This window comes from Syngnathoides biaculeatus, chromosome 7 (assembly GCF_019802595.1).
Source record: "Syngnathoides biaculeatus isolate LvHL_M chromosome 7, ASM1980259v1, whole genome shotgun sequence".
In the NCBI taxonomy this organism is placed as follows: Eukaryota; Metazoa; Chordata; class Actinopteri; order Syngnathiformes; family Syngnathidae; genus Syngnathoides; species Syngnathoides biaculeatus.
Window position 1 is genome coordinate 9049567 of NC_084646.1, and position 25615 is coordinate 9075181.

General features: G+C 45.2%; 1 protein-coding gene across 4 annotated transcripts in view; it reads right to left on the reverse strand.

Moving 5' to 3' along the window:
• The window catches only part of sema6bb (sema domain, transmembrane domain (TM), and cytoplasmic domain, (semaphorin) 6Bb), a 204708-nt gene that overhangs the window by 86300 nt on the left and 92793 nt on the right, over window positions 1-25615 (reverse strand). For all 4 annotated transcript variants that reach the window (XM_061826350.1, XM_061826349.1, XM_061826347.1 and 1 more), the window contains 4 exons: window positions 18574-18701; window positions 15939-16053; window positions 4232-4292; window positions 4077-4139 (listed from right to left, as the gene is read on the reverse strand). In XM_061826350.1, coding sequence (XP_061682334.1) covers window positions 4077-4139; window positions 4232-4292; window positions 15939-16053; window positions 18574-18682 — 348 coding nt within the window. In that variant the 5' untranslated portion in view covers window positions 18683-18701. The remainder of the gene's footprint in view (window positions 1-4076; window positions 4140-4231; window positions 4293-15938; window positions 16054-18573; window positions 18702-25615) is intronic.

The window sequence follows — 25615 nt, forward strand, 5'->3', positions numbered from 1 at the left end:
CCTACCTCGGTTCCGATGGGTCGTGACAGACGTTGGCGGGACATCGGCAAGACTGCTTGGATGGTCAAGTACACGTTCAAAGGAGCTCGTGCACGTGACGTCGCCATTCACCACTCGTTTGTCACGGAGAGGTTTACCAAAGTTTAACGTGTTGCCGCAATAATTTTGTTTACGGAGGAGCCGACATACCTGTGTTTTATTTTTTATTTTTTCTTCCAATCATAGTTAATGAACGTGGGTTTGTGTAAAACCAGGGGTCATTTATTGAAATATTGATATTCGTATTGAAAAAAATCCGAGTGGCTCCATCCCTACGTGGGATTTATTCTTGATTGAGAACAGATCCGGCAATGAAGTATTGGTACGCGTCCAGGCTTTTGTACGCTTTCAAACTCTTCCGTGTAAATCTCGATGACTTACTCACCAGACCCACTTGTAGATCCGGTCGTCCAAGACAAGCGGAAGCGGGTTAACGCTCCACTTTCTTATTTTGGGATTAAATGTGGGACCTCTACGCCAAGTGTCTCTCATTTCTCCACGTAGCTTCGTTTATTATCACCTTATAAATGTTTAACGGTCTCAGACAAAATTCTGGCCGTCGTGCTATGAAACGTTTTTTCGCATCGTCTCCAACCGACTTAGCATTGAAGAATGCTTTGTTTGACCGGAACTTCCGGCCAGTGACGTGATTTGATGACGTGGGTGCACGAGTTCTGTATGCACCCGCTTTTGACGGCTGCGCGAGCCAATTTTCAATCTGGAAAGGCCTCAAAGAAACCGTTCATGGGATTTATGAGAGAATGGAACTCGGGACTGTCACGGTCCTGCCGGTCTCAGCCCTGGCGGTCCAGGTTCACTGCACAACTGCACCTCATCAGGGTTAATCAACCCTAGTGTATATAGGACCCTGCGGATGGTCTGGCTTTGCCAGATCGTTGCCATCCATGCCTCGTTCCCGCAACTCCTTGTTCCTGATCCTGAACCCCTGGGAACCGACCTCCGCCTGTCCTCCGACCAACCCCGTAAGCTTGACGCTCTTGATACTGCTGCTGTCTCTGACTGACTCTCCGGTTTACGACCTGGGAACGAATAAAGACCTTCCTTTAACTGCCTCCCTGTCTATCGAGTTGTGCATTTGGGTCCACACTAGAGTTCTGGTTATGATGGGAACATTTGGATGTTTGACTTTGTTACTTGGGAATTTTGACCTAAGACACTGAACAATTGTCAGCGTTTGCCGTGATGCAGACTTTGGATCAGTCTGTTGTGATGGGGAAGGGAGTAAGCCAAAAACGCGACGCTCTCAAGTTTCCGGTTGATCTCCGTTCCAACGCTCACCCGTGGTCCCGAGCTGTGGGTCAGGACAGAAGGAACAGATCCCGGATACAAGCAGTCAAAAAGAGTTTCCTCCGCAGGGCGTCCGGTCGTTCACTTGTCATTCGAAAGGGGGTCAGAGTAGAGCTGTAGAGGTGGCTCAGGGATTTTCTTTAGGATGTCTTCCCCGGCAAGGCGTTCTGGGCACGATCCACCGGGAGGAGATTTCGGGGGCGCCACGGGAAATGTTGGAGAGACCGCTGTAAGTCTCTCGGCTTGCTTGGGAAAGCCTCGGGATCCCCTCGGAAGAGCCGGAAGTCTGGGCTTCCCCTGTTAAAAGTTACGCGACCTGACCTCGAATAAACAGAATAAAATGGACGGATGGATGTTTACGAGTCGGCGCGCGACGTCAGCGACGACGAGGGTTGCTGCCTCGAGAGCGCGCTCGCCGAAGAAGGGAAGTGGCGAGGTTCTTATCTGTCCATGACCCAACGCCGCGCGACGCACGCCTCCGGCGGCCGGCGGGGGCCTGTCGCTGAGAGGTTAGCGAACCTTCCGTTAACCGAGTCAGACCCCTTCAGGGGCGTTTAAAACACACGCTCGCACACAATAGAACTCAAATGTCACTCTCCTGACGCCTCCATTCAGTGGAAAAACCCAGTCAGGAGAAATGCTGTGGAAAAAATAACAATGAAAAAAAAAAATGAACAGATGTATAAAAACACAATGGCCTCTCTCTTCGGAATTTGGGTCTCGGCTGAGTCCGTGCGATCATGAACAGAAGACTTCCGTTAAAGGTCAAAGAATGCATTCGGTTTCTCTCTCTTCTTTATGTTTACTTTCTCCATTGTGGTGTTGCGTGAGTATGTTGAATAAGTTTACCCCCCCCCCCCCCCCCCCCCGCTGAAGTCTGAAGGACACAGAGACCACGTTGGCACCTACCAACCAATTAGAAGATGGAAACATGCTCACAAATGTAAAATGACACCGGTTTCTGATTATAAAAGCGCCCGGGCAGATTACAAGATGGAAACATGCTCACAAATGTAAAATTACGCCGGTTACTGATTATAAAAGCGCCCGGGCAGATTAGACTGGCATGGCAACAGACGGAGGCTCAAATCTGATTGGATGAAGAAAAAAAAAAAAAAAAACGAAAAATATAAATAAATGTGTGTGTTTGTGTGTTTTGACAGCTTGTACCATCAGACGAGGAAGTGCAAGCGCTCACGATGTCAACATATTTCCTTAACACGCAGTCTGTCATCAACTACCGAGAATCAAAATAATTTACGGCTGTTGTGTCCCCAACATGTCTGAATTCAATCTGTTTTCAATTGCTTTTTTTTATGTATTTGCAATTTGCTTGGACATCGCTAAAAATCCGCCAAAACATGTGTGAAATGTCAGAAAGGTGGCGCAAACACAACTTTCACATGAATGCAATACGCCTTTCAAGGAAACGTTAATTGCAGACTTTCACTTGAAAATAAAAAGTTGTGTTTTCTTCCGATTGCTAATGGAGTTTTCCCCAATGTCATAATTGCATGTCATCATATTTTAATGGAACATAATTGTTCTGATCCAACAACAATTGTCCTTAAAAGATATTTACTGAGGTCTTACCCATAGTTAAATGGTCACAAATAAATTAATAGGACATTCTGGAACCTTCTGTACTACTCAAAATATTTACTTCAAGTATTGTCGCTGTCTGACAGAAACCCCGTTTGTGAAAATTTGGTCAAATTCATACTTTTTCCAAACCTATAATATTGGTCTGTATCTGTAGAGGGGGTGGACCCAAATGCAGGACTTCGAGGCAGAGCCATAACGCTCAATGCGAGTTATTCCGGAAACTGGGTCATACACGGTGTAGCAGTCCGACAAGGCAGAGGCACCGAAACGCTGGGCTAGGCGGGATCCAAAAGACCTACAGCAAAGTCCGATGACTCTGAGGCAAACTAACAAACTCAACAGGACAGGATCAAACTAAAAGGGCACAGAATCGCTGTGGCTAGGGTTACTCTAACTTACGTGTAGAAGCTGCGAGTCCCGCAGGCAGTGAATGCAACTCACTAACACAAGGCAACGAACTGGCAAATGCTAGTGACAAAAACGCCGACTTAAATGCCTCGTCTACTATCTGAAACAGCTGTGACCAGTGACAGGGTGTCACCACCCGGATCAGTGGCCTGGCTTTGCTCATGACAGTCTCCACGTCATCTATGTTTTTCTTATCCATTATTAACTAATTTCAAATGTTCTAGATACCTTAAAAACCTCTCAAATGACTCTTGAAAACTTGAACTGTCTGAGAAATGTTGCAAAACTCGCTGCGTAGGAGGCGTGGGGCGTGTCGGCCCCTCAAGATCGGGCACCTGGATGTTTCTTAGACTATAACAAGTAAAAATAGGTACGTTTGACTACTTTATATTTTGAACAAAACGGGCTAAACTATTTGTAATTCACCCTCTAAAAAAAAAAACTTTCAATCTTGAGGGAACATAATGCCACACAGCACCCGCACAAGGAAGACCAGGTGGAGTTTTGCAAAACTCAGTGCCCAAGGGAGATTTATTTTTTTCCTGCCAAACCAGATATAACCCTTTAAATTGGTTAATAATCCAGAAAATTAACTGAAGACGTGCGGACAAACCAATAGTGCCGATTTGTAAGACTATCAAACTGCTTAACTTGCTTAAATTTCTCACTGCAATTATAGAACCGACGCGGGGAAGGAAATGACAAGAAGATCTCACCTCGTGTTTGCCCTTCATCCTGCAGATCCTGATGTCGTTCTTGTTGGACTCCCATGTTCTTTTCTAGACACGCGAAAAGGTCAACTTTTTATTGCGCGCGCGCAACGCCGAGGACGAAAGGATTCTCGGAGAGCTCGGGCCCGGGAGGCGCTCACCTTGCTGTAGAACATCTCGTCCGCCGCCGCGATGTCCAGTTCCACGCGGAAAAGGTCGTCCCTGCGGAGAAGCGGCGTGGCAGTCAGCCAACAACAAAAACAACAACAACAACAAAAAAACAAAAACCAAAGATAAGGCACCAATGAGCTGAGCGCAACTTGCGTTTTATTGCCGGCTCGGGACGGCGTGGGGCCCCGCTAAAGATTTTGTTTAACTTTTCTTTTGGACGCCGTCCAAGCAGCTTAATCCTGTCAACATTTTTCCAGAATAAATTTCATTTAATATCTGTGCTTGGACTCCAACATAAATTTCGACGCGGGGGCTGTGTCATGCACCCGTGCACATCAGAAACATTTGAAGACAATGATTGGAAACAGCTTTTTCCCTTAGTCCAAACACAATAGCCCCCCACTACTTGAAGGGGATCGGGACCGAGCCCTGCTGCAAATCCCCCCCCCCCCCCCCCCTAAAGGATTATAACTGCCTATATTAATAGAATAAACTATAAATATATCCCAAACTATGACCCAGTGATCCAGAAATATCCCAATATATCCATATATAGCATTTCCACTCAAAGCTTCCAGTCGCTGGAATAAACGCCACCAGGACCAGGTCGGAGCGAGGTTTTTCCACGCTGCGACAACGAGGCGCTTTAAAGTGGCCACACCAGCACAAAGCCTCGGTTCATCAGCTGGCTGTCAAAAAAATAATGAAATCTTCACCCCTCACTTTTCAGTCTCTCTTTCCGTGAAGTAGCCGCACCCATGGCTGACAACGAGGCGCTCGAAATTAGCCATGCCAGTTGACTATCTAAAGGGTGCAGCAAGGGTGCAGCACACCTTTAGCCATGGCCAAAGAAATCAGGAAAACAAAGTTCTGTCTTTACTACGCATTTCAGCAGTTCTCTTCAAACATTTACAGTATTGTCTACGTAGAGCCAAATTTTTGGATTCATTTTCCGAGGGCAACAACAGTGGGCTCACCATATTTTGGCATTTTGCACGAGTGATTTAAGGTTTTGCAGCTGCATAACCAACTGGGGGATTTGTATCTTGGCTTCTCCCGATGATAGCGTGGTTTTCCTCGGGATTTTTATTTACTCTGAACATCTGTTCAATCTATTTGTGCTCTATTCCATGAAATATAATAACTTACTTCTACCGCACTAATATGCAGACCCCCCTGGCCCCCAAGCGAAAGCGCTTCTTAGATTTTTTGACTCTTCCATCGGTCTCTGAAGCTAACTTTCCGGGGGATGTTTTGGGGGAGGTGAAAACCTGCTTTGCCATCTTGGAAATTGGACTTGGCCCACTGTTGCACTGATGAATCCAGAAAAGTGACGAGTGCAATGACGTTTTGTCAAAATTGGAACAAAACGTCTCTCAAAACAAGATCCTTCCCCAAGTGGAGGAGTTCAAGTATCTTGGGGTCTTGTTCACGAGTGAGGGAAGAATGGATCGACAGTTGGATCCGTGCAGCGTCTGCAGCGATTTAATTTCAATTTACCAGTCGATCTACGTTCCTCCCCTCACCTATGGGCACGAGCTGTGAGTTGCGACCGAAAGAACAAGATCCCGGATCCAAGCGGGCGAAATGAGTTTCCACCGCAGGGTGTCCGGGCTCTCCCTTAGAGATAGGGTGAGAAGCTCTGTCATCAGGGAGGGGCTCAGTGCCGAGCCGCTCCTCCTCCGCATTGAGAGGAGCCAGATGAGGTGGCTGGGGCATCTGATCCTGATGCATCCGGGACGCCTCCCTGGTGAGGTGTTCCAGGTGTGTTCCACTGAAAGAGACCCCAGCGACGACCCAGGACACGCTGGAGGGACGTAGTCTCTTGACTCGGGATCCCCTCCGGAAGAGCTGGAAGAAGTGGCTGGGGAAAGGGAAGTCTGGGCATCCCTGCTAAAGCTACTTCCCCCGCGACCCGACCCGGAAAAGCGGTAGATAATGGATGGATGGATGAAACAAAACCTTTTTAAACTTAAATTAAAATGGAACTGACCCACCCTAATACTCAGTGGCTCATTTCAGAGTGGAGTTCTACCTTTATCCGGGTCTTTTTGCCCCCCCACCCTCACCCAGAGCCCATATTTGTGCTTAGGAGCAGAGTGCAAGTTCTTTAACCACCTCTGCTTTTTAGTCCAGTCTTGAATTGGATCTCCTCCGACCGCTGATGAGTGGGTATTTCAAATGAAAGCGTTCACCCTTCGGCGTTCCCCCGCACTCATTAAACTCGGCCGGCTGCTTTAAAATTCATTTTATCTTGAGCAAGGGATTTTTATTCAAAAGAAGGGGAAAAAAAAGAAAGAAATTGAATTAACGCCGGTTAAATCAAGTTGTTACGCTGATAATTGCGCACACGCCCACACGCCGCCCGCACGCGGAATATGCGTTCCTTTGTGCAGCCGCCACCCCAAAATCGAGCCCCTCGTGCTAATCTTCGGCTAATTCTCAGTAACGTCGGATATTCCCGTGAAAAAGTCCTTCCCAACGCCGAGCTGGGGTGCGCATAAAAGATCAAGGGCTGAAGCGCTTCCGGGACGGATCCGACGGACTCGGCGAGCGGTCGAGCTCCGCCTCGGCTAATCTGCTAATCAGCATGTTATTGGAGCGGTATTGATCCCATCTTTGATCCGTCTTTCCCTACCATCTGCACTGCACGGTCTCCCCTGACGGAAGGGAGAGCTCGTTTTGCATTTTGCATGAGCTCGTCATCCGAGCTCATGTTTGCGTTTGGGGAGCGTGAAAATGGGGAGTCTAGTCCGGGGGTGGTCCGAGAAATCCCAAGTGGGCTATGAGTAGGCTTGCAGAAATGTGGAAAACCGCTGCTGATGCTTTCAAAAGATCAAATAGAAGGTCAATAATATATTTCCAGGAGAATTTAGGGTGAGAACATTTTGAAATACTGTACAGTCGTACCTAGACAAATAATCGTACCTCAAATCATCTTTGCCGATTGAAATGATTGGAACGTTCCGGCACCACATTGTGCTCTTTCTGGTCTGCCCATAAGAGGGCCGTATAAAACCAACAGACACAAAGACATGGAGAAAAGTTTCACGCCACAAAAATATTTGTCATTCTTCACTGCGGATAAACGCCTGTGAGTTTTGATACGTTTTGTTTCTACATGTTTATGTTCAGTTATCAGTTTCTTAAAGGGATATAACTCTGTGGCTATTGTTGGAAGGAGGGCCTTTTGGGGTCTTTCCGTGTGTTCGTCCAATTCCTGGTTTGGTCAATAACTGGACTCCAGAGGCGTGAAATGTGACAAAAACTTCGAAGTTGAGTGAACAAAGCGCTCTGTGACACACAATGAGACACAGGCAAAGGCTGTGGTCCGACACCGAGTGCGTGTGAAAGCAGAAAGAAAGATTATATATGCAATGTTTGAACGCTGCCGTCGGCGGACAAGTCTCAAAACAGGATCTAACTGATTTGACTAGACACCCAAGGCCGTTGAGTCTGCTGAGAAACACCTCCTCAAGGCAGGTGCCTGCGAAAAAAAAAAACGCCGTTTTGGCTAGTCAGACAAGGCTGAAGCCTGCTGGAAAAAAACAACTCCATTTGAGGCAGTTCCTGGAACCAGGTATTAGCGCAGGTTGCTGTCCTAACATAACCTCTCTCTATCCAGGCTACTGGTTAGCCCACCTATGGTGTTTTGCGTTGGGTGTTAGCATTTGCCCACCGGACATAACAAAAGCAAATTTGTGAAGTAGTTTTAGATACAAAATTCCGTTTGACATGAAACACGAACGGGCAAGAGTGGCAAGAAACATCTTGAAGTCTCTTTTTTTGAAGGATTGTTTTTTTTTTCAAATGCCAAATTGCTACTTGTATGAAGTGAGTTGTGTTCTCTGCCGCCACACGCGAAGCCAAGTCATAATTTGGGGCACTTGAGGCCACCGTAGAGTACATACTTTCCCTGACGTTCGGTGGTGGAACGTGCGATTTTTCTTATGTAAAATACGCGTGCGCCTTGGTTCACTCCCGCAAGATTGGGAAACGCCGTACTGGAGGGATGGGCGACGATGGTTAAAAAACTAGCGCAGGCTGGCATGCAGTTTCATGATCATTTCAAGGACTCTCCTTGAAAAGGAGCACGGGGGTACATTCATCACCGCTAACAGTTATCATCGCTGAATTATTTGGATCATCGTCTACTAAAAAGTAGGACCTAGCGACCGAGCATTTCAGTCAAAATGTTTGGCGACCAGAGTTATTGAAATGAGATCCTGATAGCGCTCGGAGAGAAGCGTAAATGATAAATCCCGCCGCAGCTTGTTCGAATGATCCAAAGTCTGTGTGGCCCCGCGTGTGGCGCAAGGTTAAGATTGAAGATGTGTGCAATGTGTCGACATTTTATGACTATTTATGTTTCAGAGGGTACGCGTAGCCTTGAACGGTCCCGCCGGCTCATAATTCTGCGCATGGGCGCCTCGAACCTAAACAGCTTCAGTTCCTCCGAGCTACAAATCAACTGTCCTGTTTCACCCCGCTTTGGTCTTGCGCATAAATTTGGATACGGGGGAGTCGGATTAGCACGCGCCTGAGCTATTATGTCACGAAATACGCCGCTACGTCTTTCACCCGAGAGAATCGTCCATTAACATTCGTTACCAGCTGGTGAACTTTCACCTTGTGGCTTTCCAAACACCCCAGGTGGAGGGTCAAGAGCTCTTCAGCCTCCATGGTTACCCCCTCTTCTATTTCTTCTTCTTCTTCTTTTTCCTGGCGCTACGGAGATTTGGAACATCGCCGTGTCTCTCTGAGCCAAACTGGCAACATGTTTTTTAAGCAAGTATATTTTGAAGGACCTTCAGGGACGCTACCTAGCACGGTTCGTAGGCTATTTTCCAATCGTTCTCCACGGTACCGCATATGAACACCCTTGAGGTTTGAACATTTGGAATTTGCTGTGGTGAAAAAAAAAAAAAAAAAAATCGTAAAAACGGGGAAAAAGCAAGACTGGTCTTTTTAGTTGAATACTTGTGAAGAAAGGGGAGAGATTGCAGTATACGAAGACTTTGGACTAACCACAGCAGCTGCTGTCGTGCTCATAAAGATAAAGCGATTAATACAATTATAACACAAAGAACATAGCGTACATTTCAAGAAAATTAACCTTGGACAAATACTCAACTGCTGCTTCACCGCTAAGCAGACATTTTTATGTTTGTAAACAGGTGCTGAGGTACTTCAGGGGGACAGAAGGCGATTCAGTAGCATTGTCGAACTGAAAACGATTGCAAAATGTTTGGGGTTGCGCTGTCAGATACGCCGCAAAAGGTTTTTTTAACTTTAAAAAAAAAAAAAAAATCTAAACCAATCCAGCGTGTAGGATCAATCGAGTGGATGTTGTAAATAGTCGCAGAGATCAGATCGGAGATCTGATAGGTACGAGACCGACTGGGTACCAAACTGCCGTCATCGGGCTTGCGGACAGGATGTTTGTTTGTTTTGGATTGCCTTTGAATCAAAACTGAAAAGCCTGCTAGCAAACATCGGCGTCAAAGGAGCGGGCCTGCGCCGACAAGCCGAGCAAGTCAATTAATTAGTCGGTCCCTCGACGATCGTGTTCACCATGTCTGATTTTCCCACCATGACTAATGTTTAATCAACTTACCCGTCGAAATGCAAATTACCGCCTGCTTTTCATCTCCCTGCACCTCGCATGACACCGTTTCGGCTGACGCTTCACAAATTTGCCACAAAACGTCATCCGGGTGACTCTTGAGTGATGCAGTCGGCGCTATTGTCACGCACAAGTACGCGCTGAAAAGTTCCGCAGCGTACGGAATAGAAGTTACGACAAGGCCACAACGGAGTGTGGAATGGCCTCAGAGCGGCCGTCCACCCGCGTCCAACTTTCCGCTGAACCCGCAAACCACAAGTGAGCGTGCGTCCGCCTGTCTGTCCGCCTGCCTCGAGGCGTTGAACCTGCCCGCGACTTCAGCCGACCTCTAACGTGTGCGGGCTGATGAAGTCGGACAGTCTTGCTCCTTTGCACGCATTCAGTTTGTGCAAAAGTCTGCATCCATTTGTTTGATTTCTTCTGTCATAAAGCTCCAATTTACGCCCCTCATCAGATACATTTTCCACGTTTAAATTCATTGAAAGAGACTTTTGAATGTGAGCCTTTAAGGGGCGTGGCGTAGTGCAGGACATCAGGTTGGCCGGTCAGTCTGCGTGCGAGCGTTTGGTTTTGTGACTCGTTGCCCACAGCAGCTCCACGCAAATGCTTTCATTTTGCATTTGTGTGTTTCAATGCTGAAAGTGCACCGGCGGCTGCGGCGAGGGCATTAGCGTACTTCCCTCAAACGCAGGCAACGTGAAGCTCAAAGAAACAAATCAAATCAAACGACGTCGCAATTGGAAAAACACGCAAGTTTGGGTTTGTCGTAAGTTGAGCTAGCGTCTCCTCCGTGGTCATCGTTTTGCATTTGTGTGTTTAAATCCTGAAAGTGGACCGGCGGCTGCGGCGAGGGCATTAGCGTACTTCCCTCAAACGCAGGCTACGTGAAGCTCAAAGCAACAAATCAAATCAAACCAAACGACGTCGCAATTCGAAAAACGCGCAAGTTTCGGTTTGTCGTAAGTCGAGCTAGCGTCTCCTCCGTGGTCATCGTTTTGCATTTGTGTGTTTAAATCCTGAAAGTGCACCGGCGGCTGCGGCGAGGGCTAGTGTACTTCCCTCAAACGCAGGCTACGTGAAGCTCAAAGCAACAAATCAAATCAAACCAAACGACGTCGCAATTCGAAAAACGCGCAAGTTTCGGTTTGTCGTAAGTCGAGCTAGCGTCTCCTCCGTGGTCATCGTTTTGCATTTGTGTGTTTAAATGCTGAAAGTGCACCGGCGGCTGCGGCGAGGGCATTAGCGTACTTCCCTCAAACGCAGGCAACGTGAAGCTCAAAGAAACAAATCAAATCAAACCAAACGACGTCGCAATTGGAAAAACACGCAAGTTTGGGTTTGTCGTAAGTTGAGCTAGCGTCTCCTCCGTGGTCATCGTTTTGCATTTGTGTGTTTAAATCCTGAAAGTGCACCGGCGGCTGCGGCGAGGGCTAGTGTACTTCCCTCAAACGCAGGCAACGTGAAGCTCAAAGAAACAAATCAAATCAAACGACGTCGCAATTGGAAAAACACGCAAGTTTCGGTTTGTCGTAAGTTGAGCTAGCGTCTCCTGCGTGGTCATCGTTTTGCATTTGTGTGTTTAAATCCTGAAAGTGCACCGGCGGCTGCGGCGAGGGCATTAGCGTACTTCCCTCAAACGCAGGCTACGTGAAGCTCAAAGCAACAAATCAAATCAAACCAAACGACGTCGCAATTCGAAAAACGCGCAAGTTTGGTTTGTCGTAAGTCGAGCTAGCGTCTCCTCCGTGGTCATCGTTTTGCATTTGTGTGTTTAAATGCTGAAAGTGCACCGGCGGCTGCGGCGAGGGCATGAGCGTACTTCCAGGCTACGTGACGCTCAGAGCAACAAATCACATCAAACCGAGCGACATCGCAATTTGAAAAACGCGTAAGTTTTGGCTTGTCGTAAGTCGGGTTAGCGTCTCCTCCGTGGTCATCGTGAGCGTCCTCATTTTGCATTTGCGTGTTTGACTGTCGTGTTCAATCGACATTCCGGTGACAGTAGCGCTCATTTTCTTTCGCTTCATTTGGGGGGGAAAAGAAACAACTAAGCGACGGCTCCTGACTTGAAAAATGTGCAAATTGGGCCAGCCGTAAATGGCCCGGCACCCTTCGAAAAAAATGATAATGAGGAATATGAATATATTTTTATATATAATCAATATTCTGTGGCGCCCTGGTAACCCGATTTTGAAAACCACTGGCTTCATGTGGATTTACTTAAAGGGGGAATCCAGTGGTTTGCATTAACAATGTATCCAATAGATCATGTAATATGTACTCTTTCTTGACAACCTGATGTTAAATCCGCTCTCATTTCATAGTTTTGAGAAGATTTTTATCGAATTTTCAGTGGCGCTGCCATTTTGGCGGGTCACGTGACCTACGCGGGCGTATGTGACGTGTTACGTGGCGCTCCAAACGCTCGATTACAAGGGACACCACTATGTCCGGCGCTGATTTCTCGGATTTATCCTCATCTGATGAAGAAATAGCAGTATCGGTTCATCGGGAAGACGGAGGAATACTTCCATACAGATCTGAACCTGCGGCGGAGCCGTTAGCCGAGCTCGCTCCCCGTCAGATTCCGCGTCATTCCGCCCGAAGAAGCATCCGAATATTCAACATTATTTACAGCCACATTTACAGATATTTCTTCATCAGATGAGGATAAATCCGAGAAATCAGCGTTGGACATAATGGCGTCCCATGTAATCGAGCGTTTGGTGCGCACCTTACACGTCACGACTTGCGAAAATGGCAGCACCCCTGAAAATTCGTAATTGTCGGTAAAAATCTTCTCAAAACACTCTTAAATGAGAGAGGATTTAACATCACGTTGTCAAGATAGAGTACATATTACATAACCTAATGGATACATTGTTCACCCTTTCTGGACCAAATAACATTTTGCAGAGAGAAAAATGTAATACTTTCCGAAAATGATACTCTGGACTTGAAATTTTCGCTTATATTAAACCTGCCCGGAAAGGGTTAATGCAATCCACTGGATTTCCCCTTTTTAACGGGCGATTACTTCATTTGCAAAACCTGAGATTGAAGCAATATCTTACATGCAAATGACCTCCGAGTTCTCGAATTAGCCCAAACTAAACGTTCTAAATCCAGTCCCACCGCTAGTTTATATTCATACCGTTGAGCCCTTCGGATCTACGCGAAGGCTGAAAAGTGACTCAGCAGCGTTGACGCGGGGCTTAACCCGGCAAGGTGCTGACTCCGACCCGCTTTAATACTTTCATTCGGAGAAGACGAGAGGCGTCTCGGGAAAGGTGTGTGCACTCAGCGGGTGCCCCGGGGGGGGGTTTCAGGGATTTACGGCCGTTTGCGCTCTGAGAAGCAGCTATGCTAATGGTGACGGGATTTAGCGGTGCGCTTATCAAGGCGCGCACTCGCCGCCAGTCGTAGCCGCCGTCGCGCGAGGAAGTTATTTTAAAACTCTGTCAACCCCCCGCGACACGGACTTGGGGGTTTACACGCGGATCTGTTTCTTTGCAAACCTATCGCCGCTTGTCAGGTAGCCGCAAACACTGTTAGCCTTATTAAACTTATACGGGCTTTCTGTCGGTGGCATAAATCCTGCCGGTCTCCCGCCCTCGTGTAACGTCCTGGTGGTTAGCATTTTTACAAGTACCCGCTTGGCTGAGACATCTCGTATCGTATAACTTGTCCTATTTCCAGGACATTTCTGTACATCAAACACCGCCGTAAAGAGTTTCATTTAAGCGTTATCACGAGAGGGAGAAATATTGCGCTGTTCGTAGCTACGGCTGCGATGTAGGGTTAGCCGTGAGTGTGACGCGCTAACTAGCTAAAGCGTCAGTCGACAATAACAACAAAAACTAAACAAATGAAGCTCGTTTTACCGTTTCACTTTTACAGAGGGAATTGAACGATCAGTTCGCTTTGCGACACTTACGTAATTTAGCTAAACCATACAAAGCTCTCTGGAAAAGCAAAAACGTAGCCGCAAAAAGGCAAATGGCGTCTTCGCCGTGGCGTAAAAGAGGGAAGAAAATATCAAGACTGAGAGGTGAGACTTTGTGAACACAGTCGGGGTCCTGGCTACCGTTTGACTATTCAGGATGTATTTTCCCCCAACAATTGAGCTCAAATTCCAAGTTTCAAACCGTTGAAGTTCCTGGGGTCAGCTGTATTTTTAACGATGACCCCCACCCCCCGCCGCCGACCGCAGGAAAAATACTTTTTATTATCAGGAGATGCGGACGTATGCGATTACACAGCCGCAGCGCAGACGGAACGGCTGGAACGAGCTTCCAAAGTTTGATAGATTTACTACTTCGCCTCGCAATGGTGCGGTCGGACCAGCTGGGGGCCAGCGATTGGGTCATTTCCTGGCCCGGAGTGGTTCGCCTTATTGGAAACTGCAACGACAGACAGTAACCAGCACCACATGCGGGGATGACCGTCGACTGATTTTTAGCACGTTCAGAGCTAAATTAGAATTTGGAAAACATGTGCAGTAAATTTTTTTTTGGGGGGGGGTCGAGGTCGAGGTCGGCTCCTGAACGCCTCCAGGGAGCGACAAAATCAGTCGAACGCTCGAAAAACTAATGCGGCTGAGCAGGCTGTTTAGTCTGTCCAGGACCGGCAAATTCACCCGACTGGCAGACAGACCACGAGGCTGTCTCGTACCATTCGCAGATCAGGAGTCATCTGTTAATGGACATTTGACATTATTACTTGGGATGACTTCACAGAAAAAGCATTTGTAATGACTCTGATGTAATGTGGAGATTTTATGTTTCATAATAAATTTTCATCACTTGCTTTTTTTTTTTTTTTTTTTTAACGTCTCGACTGCGATATTAGATTACATTGGCAAGCGGTTCCCAGGGTCGTACAGCGCAGCTCGCGTTGACCTTCTCACCGTGGCGTCGCACATAATTCCGAGCGCCAATTCATTTTAGACGTAGCGGTGGAGAAAATGTTTTGTCGCAAATCCAGCGACGGAGGTTTTGGTGCGGCCAAAGTGACGTAGCAAACGACCTCCGTGATGATTGCAGCTCTTGTTCCCGCCGTCTTTGTTTGCAACTTTGTTGACGTGACAGTTTGGTGGCCGAGTTGGAGTTTCGCTTGGTACCGCCGCAGCCGCACTGCGAGCCTAAAACTGGTATGGATATTTCAGGACTAGCGGCAAAAACGAGGCTAACCTCCATTGGGGGGTCCGGGCCCAGGTTGACTTGGGGAACCACTGCTCTATTCTCCTCCACCCATCATCATATTTTCAGACTCTCTGACCCGCGCGGATGTATGAATTTTGTCGGCCAGACAATAAAAACGAAAAAACGACGACGGCGGCGGCGGACGGGCGAGTCAAAAGTCCGGTTCACTGAAGAGAAACATGTGCAGGACTCTCGCAAATTAGAACAAAAATCAGCACGAATGCGATTTTTTTTCATTGTTTTTATTTATGTACCTACGTCGTTACATTAAAAAGAACGATGGTGACCTTTGCACTGTGTTGAAAAAAATCATGACTTTATCGATTTGATCCGATAAAAAAAACAAAAAACAAATCTTCAGTTTTTCAACCCCTTCTATGTACAATGTATATTTATTAAAAAGTACTGAATAGGTTCCACTGAATTCATTTACATTCCCCCCCCCCCCCCGCCACCAAATAACTATATTAAACCATTTTGGATAAATCTGGCAACACAAGAGCAAATTCACATTTTCACTTCAAGTTGCTGCTTTTTATTTTCATAATTTCATGAATGCCAGGAGAAAAGTAAAATACGTAACAGGGGGAACAACGGGAGCTGGTGTCGACCACAGCACTCACGCACAGGCTCGCCACCTCGAGAGGCCCCGCCCCTTAAAGGTACGTGCTTGTATCTAACACAGACGCTTGCATGACCAACCGTATTTTGTACACAATTCACGTGTGGAATTTGTAAATGTGTAATTACAACAATAACACCAAACCTTGCAGGAGAGAATCGAACAGAATGTGTCAGAAATGGAAATTTAATATGTATTTTGCACTAAAAGTGGACGGGGAAGGGAATAAAAGCAAAGTACGGTACCTGGCTCCGATGTAAAGCGTTCGGTTGACTTGGATGACCCGCTGGATATGCAGACGATCCTGCCTCTGCCACGTGTGATGCGGTCGGCCCAGGAACACCGGATAGCGTCGCGACACTATCATGAGGCGGGAGACACACACAGATAATTACCGATCCCGATCTGGCGTTCGTCCCCGGAAAATTTATGTCGCGCCGCATCCGATTTAGAGACGCCGGCAGGGCGAGCCGGCGGATCGACGGGCGCCCGCTGCAACGCGCAATCGAGGCCCGACGGTCTCAATTTAGATCAACGCCAAATTGTAAATCGTTGCAGATATTCATCAACAGCGAAGGCGCAAATCGTCGCAACGAAAACAAAACAACAACTGCCCGACTTGAGCCTCCTCGCGTTTCTCGCATCACTACACAAAAACTTAGCACAACAGCACGCAACTGTGCCGCGCTCTCAACTGGAACAGTTCAGAATCGATAACATCACAAAATTACATGAAAAGAAAAATCATCCGCACCGGAGAAGATGCTTATGAAACGCATTAATGTGCGCACAAGTGCTTTGCCGGTCGGACTCGAAGTTTCACGGAATTGATGATGTTAATTTAGGCAAGTGCTTTTGAGCCGTCGCCAAGTCCGAGTCTGGCATCGTTTTTCATTTATTTTACAAACTTGTCCGGTTTTTGGACCGCCACAGCCGCGTTAATGTTCCCGCAGATGGACGAGCGCGGCCGAGCGCGCGTCCGGCCTCGGCTCTCGAAAACGAGGATGTGATTGTTTAATATTCGCCCTTCGTCTCTCTCCTTCCACGCCATTTTACGTCTTTACACGCCACTTTCATCTGATTTCCACTTCATGTCTATATTTAGCCTTGAGCGCTCGTCTCCTACCCAAATGATTTTTATTCACACGAACCCAAAAGCGATCCCTCGGTGCCGACCGTTGTCTTCCTCCCGTCCAATATGCATTTTAAGCCGCACGCGCTTAAGACTTTGCACGTCCCGACGCGAGAAAATGGCGGAAAATGCTTCATTTCCGGCAGTTTTCCAAATCTGACGTGACAAATCTCGCTGAAAGCAATTTTCGCCGTCTGAGGCGTATCCCGAAGCACACGTGACGCCGCACGTTGACGCCGATGTCATGTAATTATTGTTATTAATAGATGGTTTGTGACACTGTGTTCTCCGTAAAAAGCAACGGCAATTTCCAGGTACCACTGCGACCGGAATATTTGGGGGAATGGCAATACTATGGCACTGTACTGTACTGTAGAGTATAATTTCTCTTATTAAAGCATGTTTATGGCATTTTCCTTCATTTCAAATGGGAGAATTGATTGTTAGAAGCGTGATTCGGGTATAGTCAGGAACTGAATTTCGCTCGGAAGTCCTCGTTATTCAGTAGCATCGTCGGACGGCGAAGTGCGGGAAAGGCCGTTTGACAGTCTCGATCCGCCGCCGCTTGCTGCTGACGCTTGAAGAAGCCATCGGTCGACATTATCGAACCGCAACCGAACCAGGTCTGGTCTTCGCCAGAGACTGGCGAACCGGGGCGGAGAGTCTGAGTGCGGAAGGGGACGCCGAGAACATGCGTGGGAAAGTCGTAAACGCGAGCGGCCGCCTTTCCGCGTTCGCGACCCCCCCCCCCGGTCTAAGGCGGTCAGACTCGATCGTGTGCGAACATGTCTCACCTCCGCAGCCCCCCCCACCCCACCCCACCCCACCCCCAATCAACACCTTACGTGTTAGGCCGGGACCCCGGCACCTGGCACGTCTTGAGAGGAAGGTGTTTTCAGAAAGGGGAACAGTGGTGGGATGACGGTACATAAATTATTGGTGGCCCAATACAGACCCTTGGGGAACGGCGCATTCTATTCGCAACCAATTGGATGTCGTCATTCCGTACTTATTTCTACTTATTGAGCCTCGTTGCTTAAACAACTTCCTATCCAAGTGTTTGGTATTTCTCTGATCCCTCAATGGTTACTATGAACAGAATTATACATGATAAAATATGCAGTATATGTATATTTTCATTCTTTTATCTTGTTTTCATACAATATTGTGTTTTTGTTATTTTTTTTTTTTAAATGAGGAGGCTGGAATGGATTGCAAGTCAGTACTGTACTTAAAATAGATTTTCCAAGTACTGAACAATACACTGTACTGTCAAGATCTGCATTTGCGCGTTCATACTGAAATATTACAACTTTCACTGCCTATATATATTTTTTTTTAAAAGGCTTTCCACTCCTAACTTTGTCAGATTAAGCGCGTTACATTTCTCCTACTCGACCAACCGCAGCTCTGGGGAGCAGCATTGCATTGTGGGACCATTTTAGGCAAGCGGTAGTTATGCTGAATGTAAACAAAACAAAAAATATGTTTTGTTTGTGATTTTCTTTGCGTGTTTGCACTTATTTCGATATTGTACATTATTTTTAATCACACATTTAAAAATAAGATGAATACAATTTAGTTCTGGGACTGGAACGGATTAATGTCATTTCCATTCATTTCAACAGGAAACATTACCTCGGTTGGCAAACGTTTCTTTTTTTTTTTTTTGTATTTTAATTTTATTTATTTATTGCTGTACAGTGCGCGAGTACCTCTGCCAGCTCAGATTGAGAGAAAGTCCGTACCTTCAGTCGGGATGAAGTTTAAAGGGCCGGGCTCCTCGGGGAACGCCGAGCAGGCTGTTCGGAGCAGCCAGCAGAGCAGGAGGAGGGAGGGATGGGTCGCCGTCGCCATGGCAACAGAATTGCAGAGCCTATTCACAGAAGAAAAATAATAGAGAGAAAGCGAGAGAGGGAGGAGTGAGCGAGTGAGTGTTTGCCAAATGAAGACGACGAATGCGAAGCGCAAACAGCAAGCGTGAACTCAATCAAGATGGAGGATTTTGTCAAATACGACATATTTCATTCAAAGTTCATCTTTACGGGCAGCACGCTCAGCAACACTGATTTTCAAGTTCATATTTTGTAGGGTCCCATAAAAGACCAACAAATTATGCTGTATAACATAATAACATTTCATAGCATTGTCTCAACAATTAAATAAGAGGATTGTGTATGATGAGTTCATGAATTCATTGTGAGGCTCCTTGCCACCAGGGGGCAGATGAACACACATCCATGTACAAATGAAGAAGATGGGCACAACTGTTCATTAAGCTGCAGAAACATTTGTCATTCTCTGCAGAGGATAAAGAAGATGCCTGTGAGTGATGTTATATTGTCTGTCAAAATGGGTTACTGCACCATTTGTGGTTATATATAAAGGTTACAACACCGTGACGTTGATGCTCGCTTCGTCCGTGGCATTTTCGTTGTGAGTTCGCACAAAGCTAGCAGCCCTCCAAAGTCTTGCGGCTGTTTTAAATACACAACGCGTCAAAATTGTCTTTACTGCCACTTGCTGTGACGTTCCCTGCCGCCGTCGACCGCCCGTCACAAATTTTTGCTCGCAGCTCAGGACGAGCGCATCAAAAAAATCTCACAAGCCGAGGCAATCAAACGATGTACGTTTCGAAAAATGTGCGGCAGGGTGGGTGAAACTGGTTAGTGCGTTGGCCTCACAGTTTTGAGGACTGGGGTTCAAATCCCAGCATCCTGCTGTGTGGATTTTGCATGTTCTCCCCGTGCCTGCGTGGCTTTTCTCCGGGTGAGCACTCCGGTTTCCTCCCACATCCCAAAAACATGCAACGCTTATTGGACACTCTAAATTGCCCATAGGTGTGATTGTGAGTGCAACCGTTGTTTATGTCCATGTGCCCTGCAATCGGCTGGCAACCAGTTGAGGGTGTACATCTGAGATGGGCTCCAGGATACCGTCGACCCTCGTGAGGATAAGTGAGTCAGAAAATGGATGGATGTTCATCCAAACCATACAAGTCCGATAGCTTAATGCTACGATATAATGCAAAACACCATATAGGGGCTAATGGAAATTAGCATAGAGGTTACAATAATTACAAACCTTCAAACAACTTAACAACAACCAAACATGCAACAAAATCATACACGGGAATATAAAATATTTTTTTGTTTCTGCTGTAGGAACGATCCCTGGAACTTAGTAGGGCACTTTCTCAGCTTCTTCTTCATGCTTTTTAATTACGCTGCATTCCCTTCCAGCGGAACTCAGCGCTGCCTCCGGTGCGGCACAACGCGGTACTGCTTCGAAGAGCACGACTGTAAATCCGTACTTGCCCGTATACCGTCAAAATAAATAATCATAAAAGTCGCCATCTGGCGCTAAGATCCGCATCCACGGAATCTTTATTAGTCGAACCGCAAACCTCCAAAGGCTTTACGACCGGTCGCTGCGTGCAAGGCGCCGGAATCCAGAGTGTCTTAATGCCTCATTTGTAATCATCACTTTCCTTGTATTCCGTGTTAGCGCGTTATGATAATCGCTCTCCTTTGGAAATGTCACAAACAGGCAGTTCCAAAAAAAAAAAAAAAAAAAAAAAAAACAATCCCAGCCAACATCTTGTTCCAATCAGCGGCGGGGATGAGTCAGCGCCCGAACGAGGCTCTCCAGCCGGCGCGCCGACATGAAACAATGGAGCTCGCTTTGCGCCCGCGCACCGTTGACGTTTGCGGGGAGACGCTGACAAAAAAAAAACATATATATATATATATATATATATATATATGAAAAAGACAAAAACAAAACAAAACAAAAAAACTTGGACTGTGGCCGATGATTGCCTGCCGGTAGGAAGTCGCAAAAAGTACTTTTTGTGCTGTCGCACTGATTTAATCGGGGATTTGTACTTGTAGTCATCAAGCATCAAGTGTGCATACTGTAAGTGAAACTAAACAGAATATTGACACAAATGTAACTTCCCAATTGAAATGAATAGAATTGTTATTAATTTGACTTTCGCCTGCCGCAATCCCCCCCAAAATAAAAATAAAAAAATGTCTGGAAAATGAAGAAAATTACCACTCTATGTTATTGTTATAAATAAAAACGTACAGTGATGACACAAGTAAATAAAATAAGTGTTTTTTTTTTTTAAACTTCAATTTAATGCAATGTAATACACTGATGGTGTAGTGTTACACAATGCTGACTTTGGCGCGGGCAGCGTGGGATCGATTCCCCGCTCAGTGATGGTGTCGATAACTGCCCTGCGACTGACTGGCGACCAGTTCAGGGCGTAGTCCGCCTTTTGCGCAAAGCTAGCTGGGATAGGCTACAGCTTTCCCGTGACCCTTGTGAGGATAAGTGGCTTGGATAATGGCATGACGTAATTTTACAAGGAAAAAAAAAAAGTGTCCAGATTTTACCCCCAAAAAATCAATAGTGAAATGAATTTATTTGAGAAAAGTTGAAATTTTACAAATATAAAAAATATTGGATACAAAATATCAAGTTAGAATATTTAATGAAAGAAATCAACTATACATTTGCAAGAGGAAAATTGTAAGATGACATGAAAAAAGCCCAAATTTTACAAAATGATTTTTTTTTTTTAATGAATCAAAAGTGAAGTCTCAATTTTATTTTTAAAAAAAGCTATAGTATTTTTATGTCATATTACAAGAAAACAAATCAGTTTTGTATAAAAGGATTTTTACAGGGAATAAAAAAATTGTATTTATTCAAGAAATGTTGAAGTTACGTGACAAGAAAATATCTTAATTTTAAAGTCATAAGAAGAGAATCTGAATAAACTTTTATTTTTACATGACAGAACTAAGAATTTCACTAAAAGAGCAAGCACAAGAAGAATGAAAATGAAAATTTAAAAAGGATATCAAATTTACAATATTAAAGTTGCAATTTTACCCCCATTTTTTTTTACAAGAATGACATCTGAATTTTATAAGAGTACAGTCATAATATTAAAAAAATATATATATATAAATATTAAAAAAAACTATTACTTTTACATATTTTACAAGCCAGAACTAAGAATTTCACTAAAAGTCAAAAGACAAGAAGAATAAAAATGAAAATGTGAAAAGGATATCAAATTTACAACATTAAAGTTCCAATTTTACAAATGACATAGAATGACATCTGAATTTTATAAGAGTAATAATATAATGATAATATTAAATAATAATATAATACTATTACACGATTATATTATAATTATATTTATAATATAATAGTTATTTTATTATCATAATTATTATTACATATTATTAAAAACGTAAAATCTGAATTTTCCATACGTTAAAATATTTGCCCAAAAAGCAAAGTTGTCGCATTTGATTTTTTTTTTACGAGAACAAAGTCATAAAATTACAGCTACAGGATATGAATTTAAAAAAAAAAAAGAGTTAAAAATACAATTGAAAAAAATGCAATAAATTAATTATTTCCTTGGCTGTAGAATTAAATTGAATTTACACAAATAAAATCATATTATGATAAGAAATAAAAATGTGAACGTTTTAAGAGTAAAACACCCAGTGGATGACAAAGTAGATGCAAACATGAGCGGTAACTAGTCACTATTTAGCTCTTCAGAATCTTTCCTTTCCAGCTGACTTGCTTATGGAGTTTTTTTTTTTTTTTTTTTTTTTGACTGCAGTACTTTTGAAGTAGACGCAGCCAACAAACAACATGTGGCGCGGGATGCCCCCATCCCCCCCCCGCCCCCCCCGACCCCCCCACCGCATCCCGCGCTGGCCCCCGTTTGGCTAAAGACTCTCCCCACATGTGTCGCTCATTCCCGTTGACGCTAGCCGAGGCCGAGTGCCTCCAAGTGAATGAACTCGTAACCTAATTGGGCTACAGAACTAATTGATGCGGAACAAACAATGACAACATCCACAACGTTGAGAAAATGAAATATCGTCAGTGCAAATTCTTTCAACAAAATGTCTGCTTCGAGTAAATCCGAAGCGACACTTTCTATAGTACGGTGGGAAGTACGACTGCGATACGATACTTCGAGTTATGATAGCGACATGGTTTCTTGCTACACTTTGACTGTTATTATTCTATGTTCTTGTCTCCGGATCTTCTTTGACCTTCGCGGGAAGAAAAATGGGGAAAAAAAACCAAGAATAAATGAAAATAATGAGAAAATAATTCAGAATTTTAAATGAGAAATGATATGAAAAAAATATATACATTTGAAAAGTTGTGATGTTGCAATAAAGCATTAATTAGTGATAATATTTCAAAAAATAAATGAGAATTTTAAGAAATGAAGTTTTTCCATTCTACAATACTTTTTGAATAATTGATCGAATTTTAAAATTGTTACTTTTACAAGAATTAAGATATACTATTTCAATTTCAAAAATATTCTTACTATTCTATACTATTCTTTCATTGAAATAAATGTTACATTTTGCAAGAATAATGTCCCATTTTTACGAGAAAGCTTGCGGGTGTGAATCCAAATAATTAAATGAAAAGAATTAGAATTTTTAAACTATTAAATAATTACATTAGTTACTATAATTTGTTATAATGTAGTTTATTTTTTTATGTATTATTACAAGAAAACTCCTGTGATTCTTACAAGAATAAAGTAAAATTTCCCTTAAATAAATTCTAATTTTACAAGAATAAATCGGAATATTACAACCCAAAAAATAAAATTCTGAATGAAAGTTGGAAGATAAAAAGAAAAATTTGAAGGTGGAAATTTTTCGCAGGAATAATACATCAAAATTGGTAAAGGCTAAGTCCTCATACACAGTGATTTTATTTTTGTAGAGCCAAAAATAAGGTTTTTTGATTACAGATTTTTTTTTTTTTTTTAAAGGTCCCAGTATTAAAAAAAAAAAAAAAAAAGAAAGATGAGCTGTTATGTTGCATCTTTTGTTATTTTCAGCCCCACAATCTGGCCCAGTTCCCCCCCCCCCCCCCCCCCCCAAAGCGCACAAAGCGCCTTTGTCGCGTCTCCTTGCCGTAACCTTATCGCGGCTCGCCATCTTTATGGGGAATTTCTCAAATTCCCGGCTGTGACATTCGCCTCAAAGCGGGCGCTAATTATTAGTCAGCGGCGGCGGCGTTCGGTGACGGCGAGCGGGTGGCACGTCGGGCGAATTTGCGGTGACGGATGCGGCCGGAGATACGCGCTGCGAGACGACGAGGCGCTCTTTGCCATCGTGCATTCCGCTGTTGCCGCTATCAAAAAAAACTGGGGTGGGTATAATTACGCACCGGCGGCCAGGGCTTGCAAAAGTACTCACACCCTGCACTTAAGTATAGATAGCGAGAGACAGAGAGAGAGAAAATACTATAATAAAATTGGGATAACTGAAAGATTATGGATGATACACGTTTTGATGTTTTGGCGTGACTTAACGTCCCAACGCTGCCGGCGGCCTTTGCGTTGGTCGGAATTCCAGAACAACAGCTAAACATCCATCCATCCAATTTCTTTTGCCGCTGATCCTCACGAGGGCTGCGGGGAGTGCTGGAGCCTATCCCAGCTGGCGGGGTACGCCCTGAACTGGTCGCCAGCCAATCGCAGGGCACATCCAGACAAACGGTCGCATGCGCAATCACACCTTGGGGCAATTTAGAGTGTCCAATCCATGCATGTTTTGGGGATGTGGGAGGAAATCGGAGAAAACCCACACAGGCACGGTGGGGGGGAGAGAACATGCAAACTCCACACAAGGCGGGGCCGGGATCGAACCCGGGTCCTGAGAACTGTGAGGCTTTACCGGCTGAACCACCGTGCCACCCAGCTAAACATTTATTTAAAAAAAAAAAAAAAAAAAAGTCAAGCGTGTTTACTTTGCGTGCACGCGTACGTAAAGCATTTCCATAATCATGACAAATGGCTCCGGTCGAGTCCGAGCTGTACAACAGCGCGCCGTTCCCCCGAAAATGAGGCGCATACATAAATTTGCCAATTTGCAAGGAGACGCTGATAAAAAAAAAAAAAAAAAAAAACGAGCGATTTAAGGACACGGGAATCGGGAAACCTCGGATTGGGGAAAAAAAAAAAAGCTTTCCGGGGTCGTGACTGACATATTTTGAGATCGATCGACGCCGATCGGGCTGCCTCGTCGTCGAGCGCCAACTTCATCCAGATGGTGAGCGATGATAGGGGGGGGAGGCGGGGGGGGGGGTCGTCATCCAAATACCGCAGGCGACCCGCGAGGGCGCACGCGTCGTCCCGCTAATGAATTTGGACTTGTAAAAATCAGCAACGCGCTCGGCTCGGCTTCCGCCGGGGGGTGGGATTGAACGCGGCAATTTGTCCGACTCTTGGCAAAGTCGTCGAGGAAACGTCGGGCTGTCGCCGCCCTAATAAAGTCGGCCGGCGGAGGCGTCGAATCGCCGGACCGATCGATGATGTCTTTCGTCGGGGGGCCGCTTTTTAATTCAAGGTGATTCCGTGGCGGCCCGAGAGGATGAAAAGGGAGGGGGAAAAAAAAAACACCCGCGGATTGAAATGGAACGAACCGCCGCTCGCGGTGCTTTTGACGGGCCGACGACGTCGCTGACGCTCTGTGAAAGGTTTTTTCTCGCGTTTGACGGTTGCCATGGCGCTCATTTTCTCCATTCATCCCCTCGTCAGGCTTCGTGTTTTCAGACCCACTCCCGTTTTTCAATTTCGCTTCAGGTGTCATTCAGACACACCTCAGGGAATCCGTATTTGATAGCTCGGACTTTGCAGTTTTTTTTTTTTTTTTGTAAACATCATTTCCTTGGTACCGATTTGCCAAGTGACATTGGAGCAGCTTT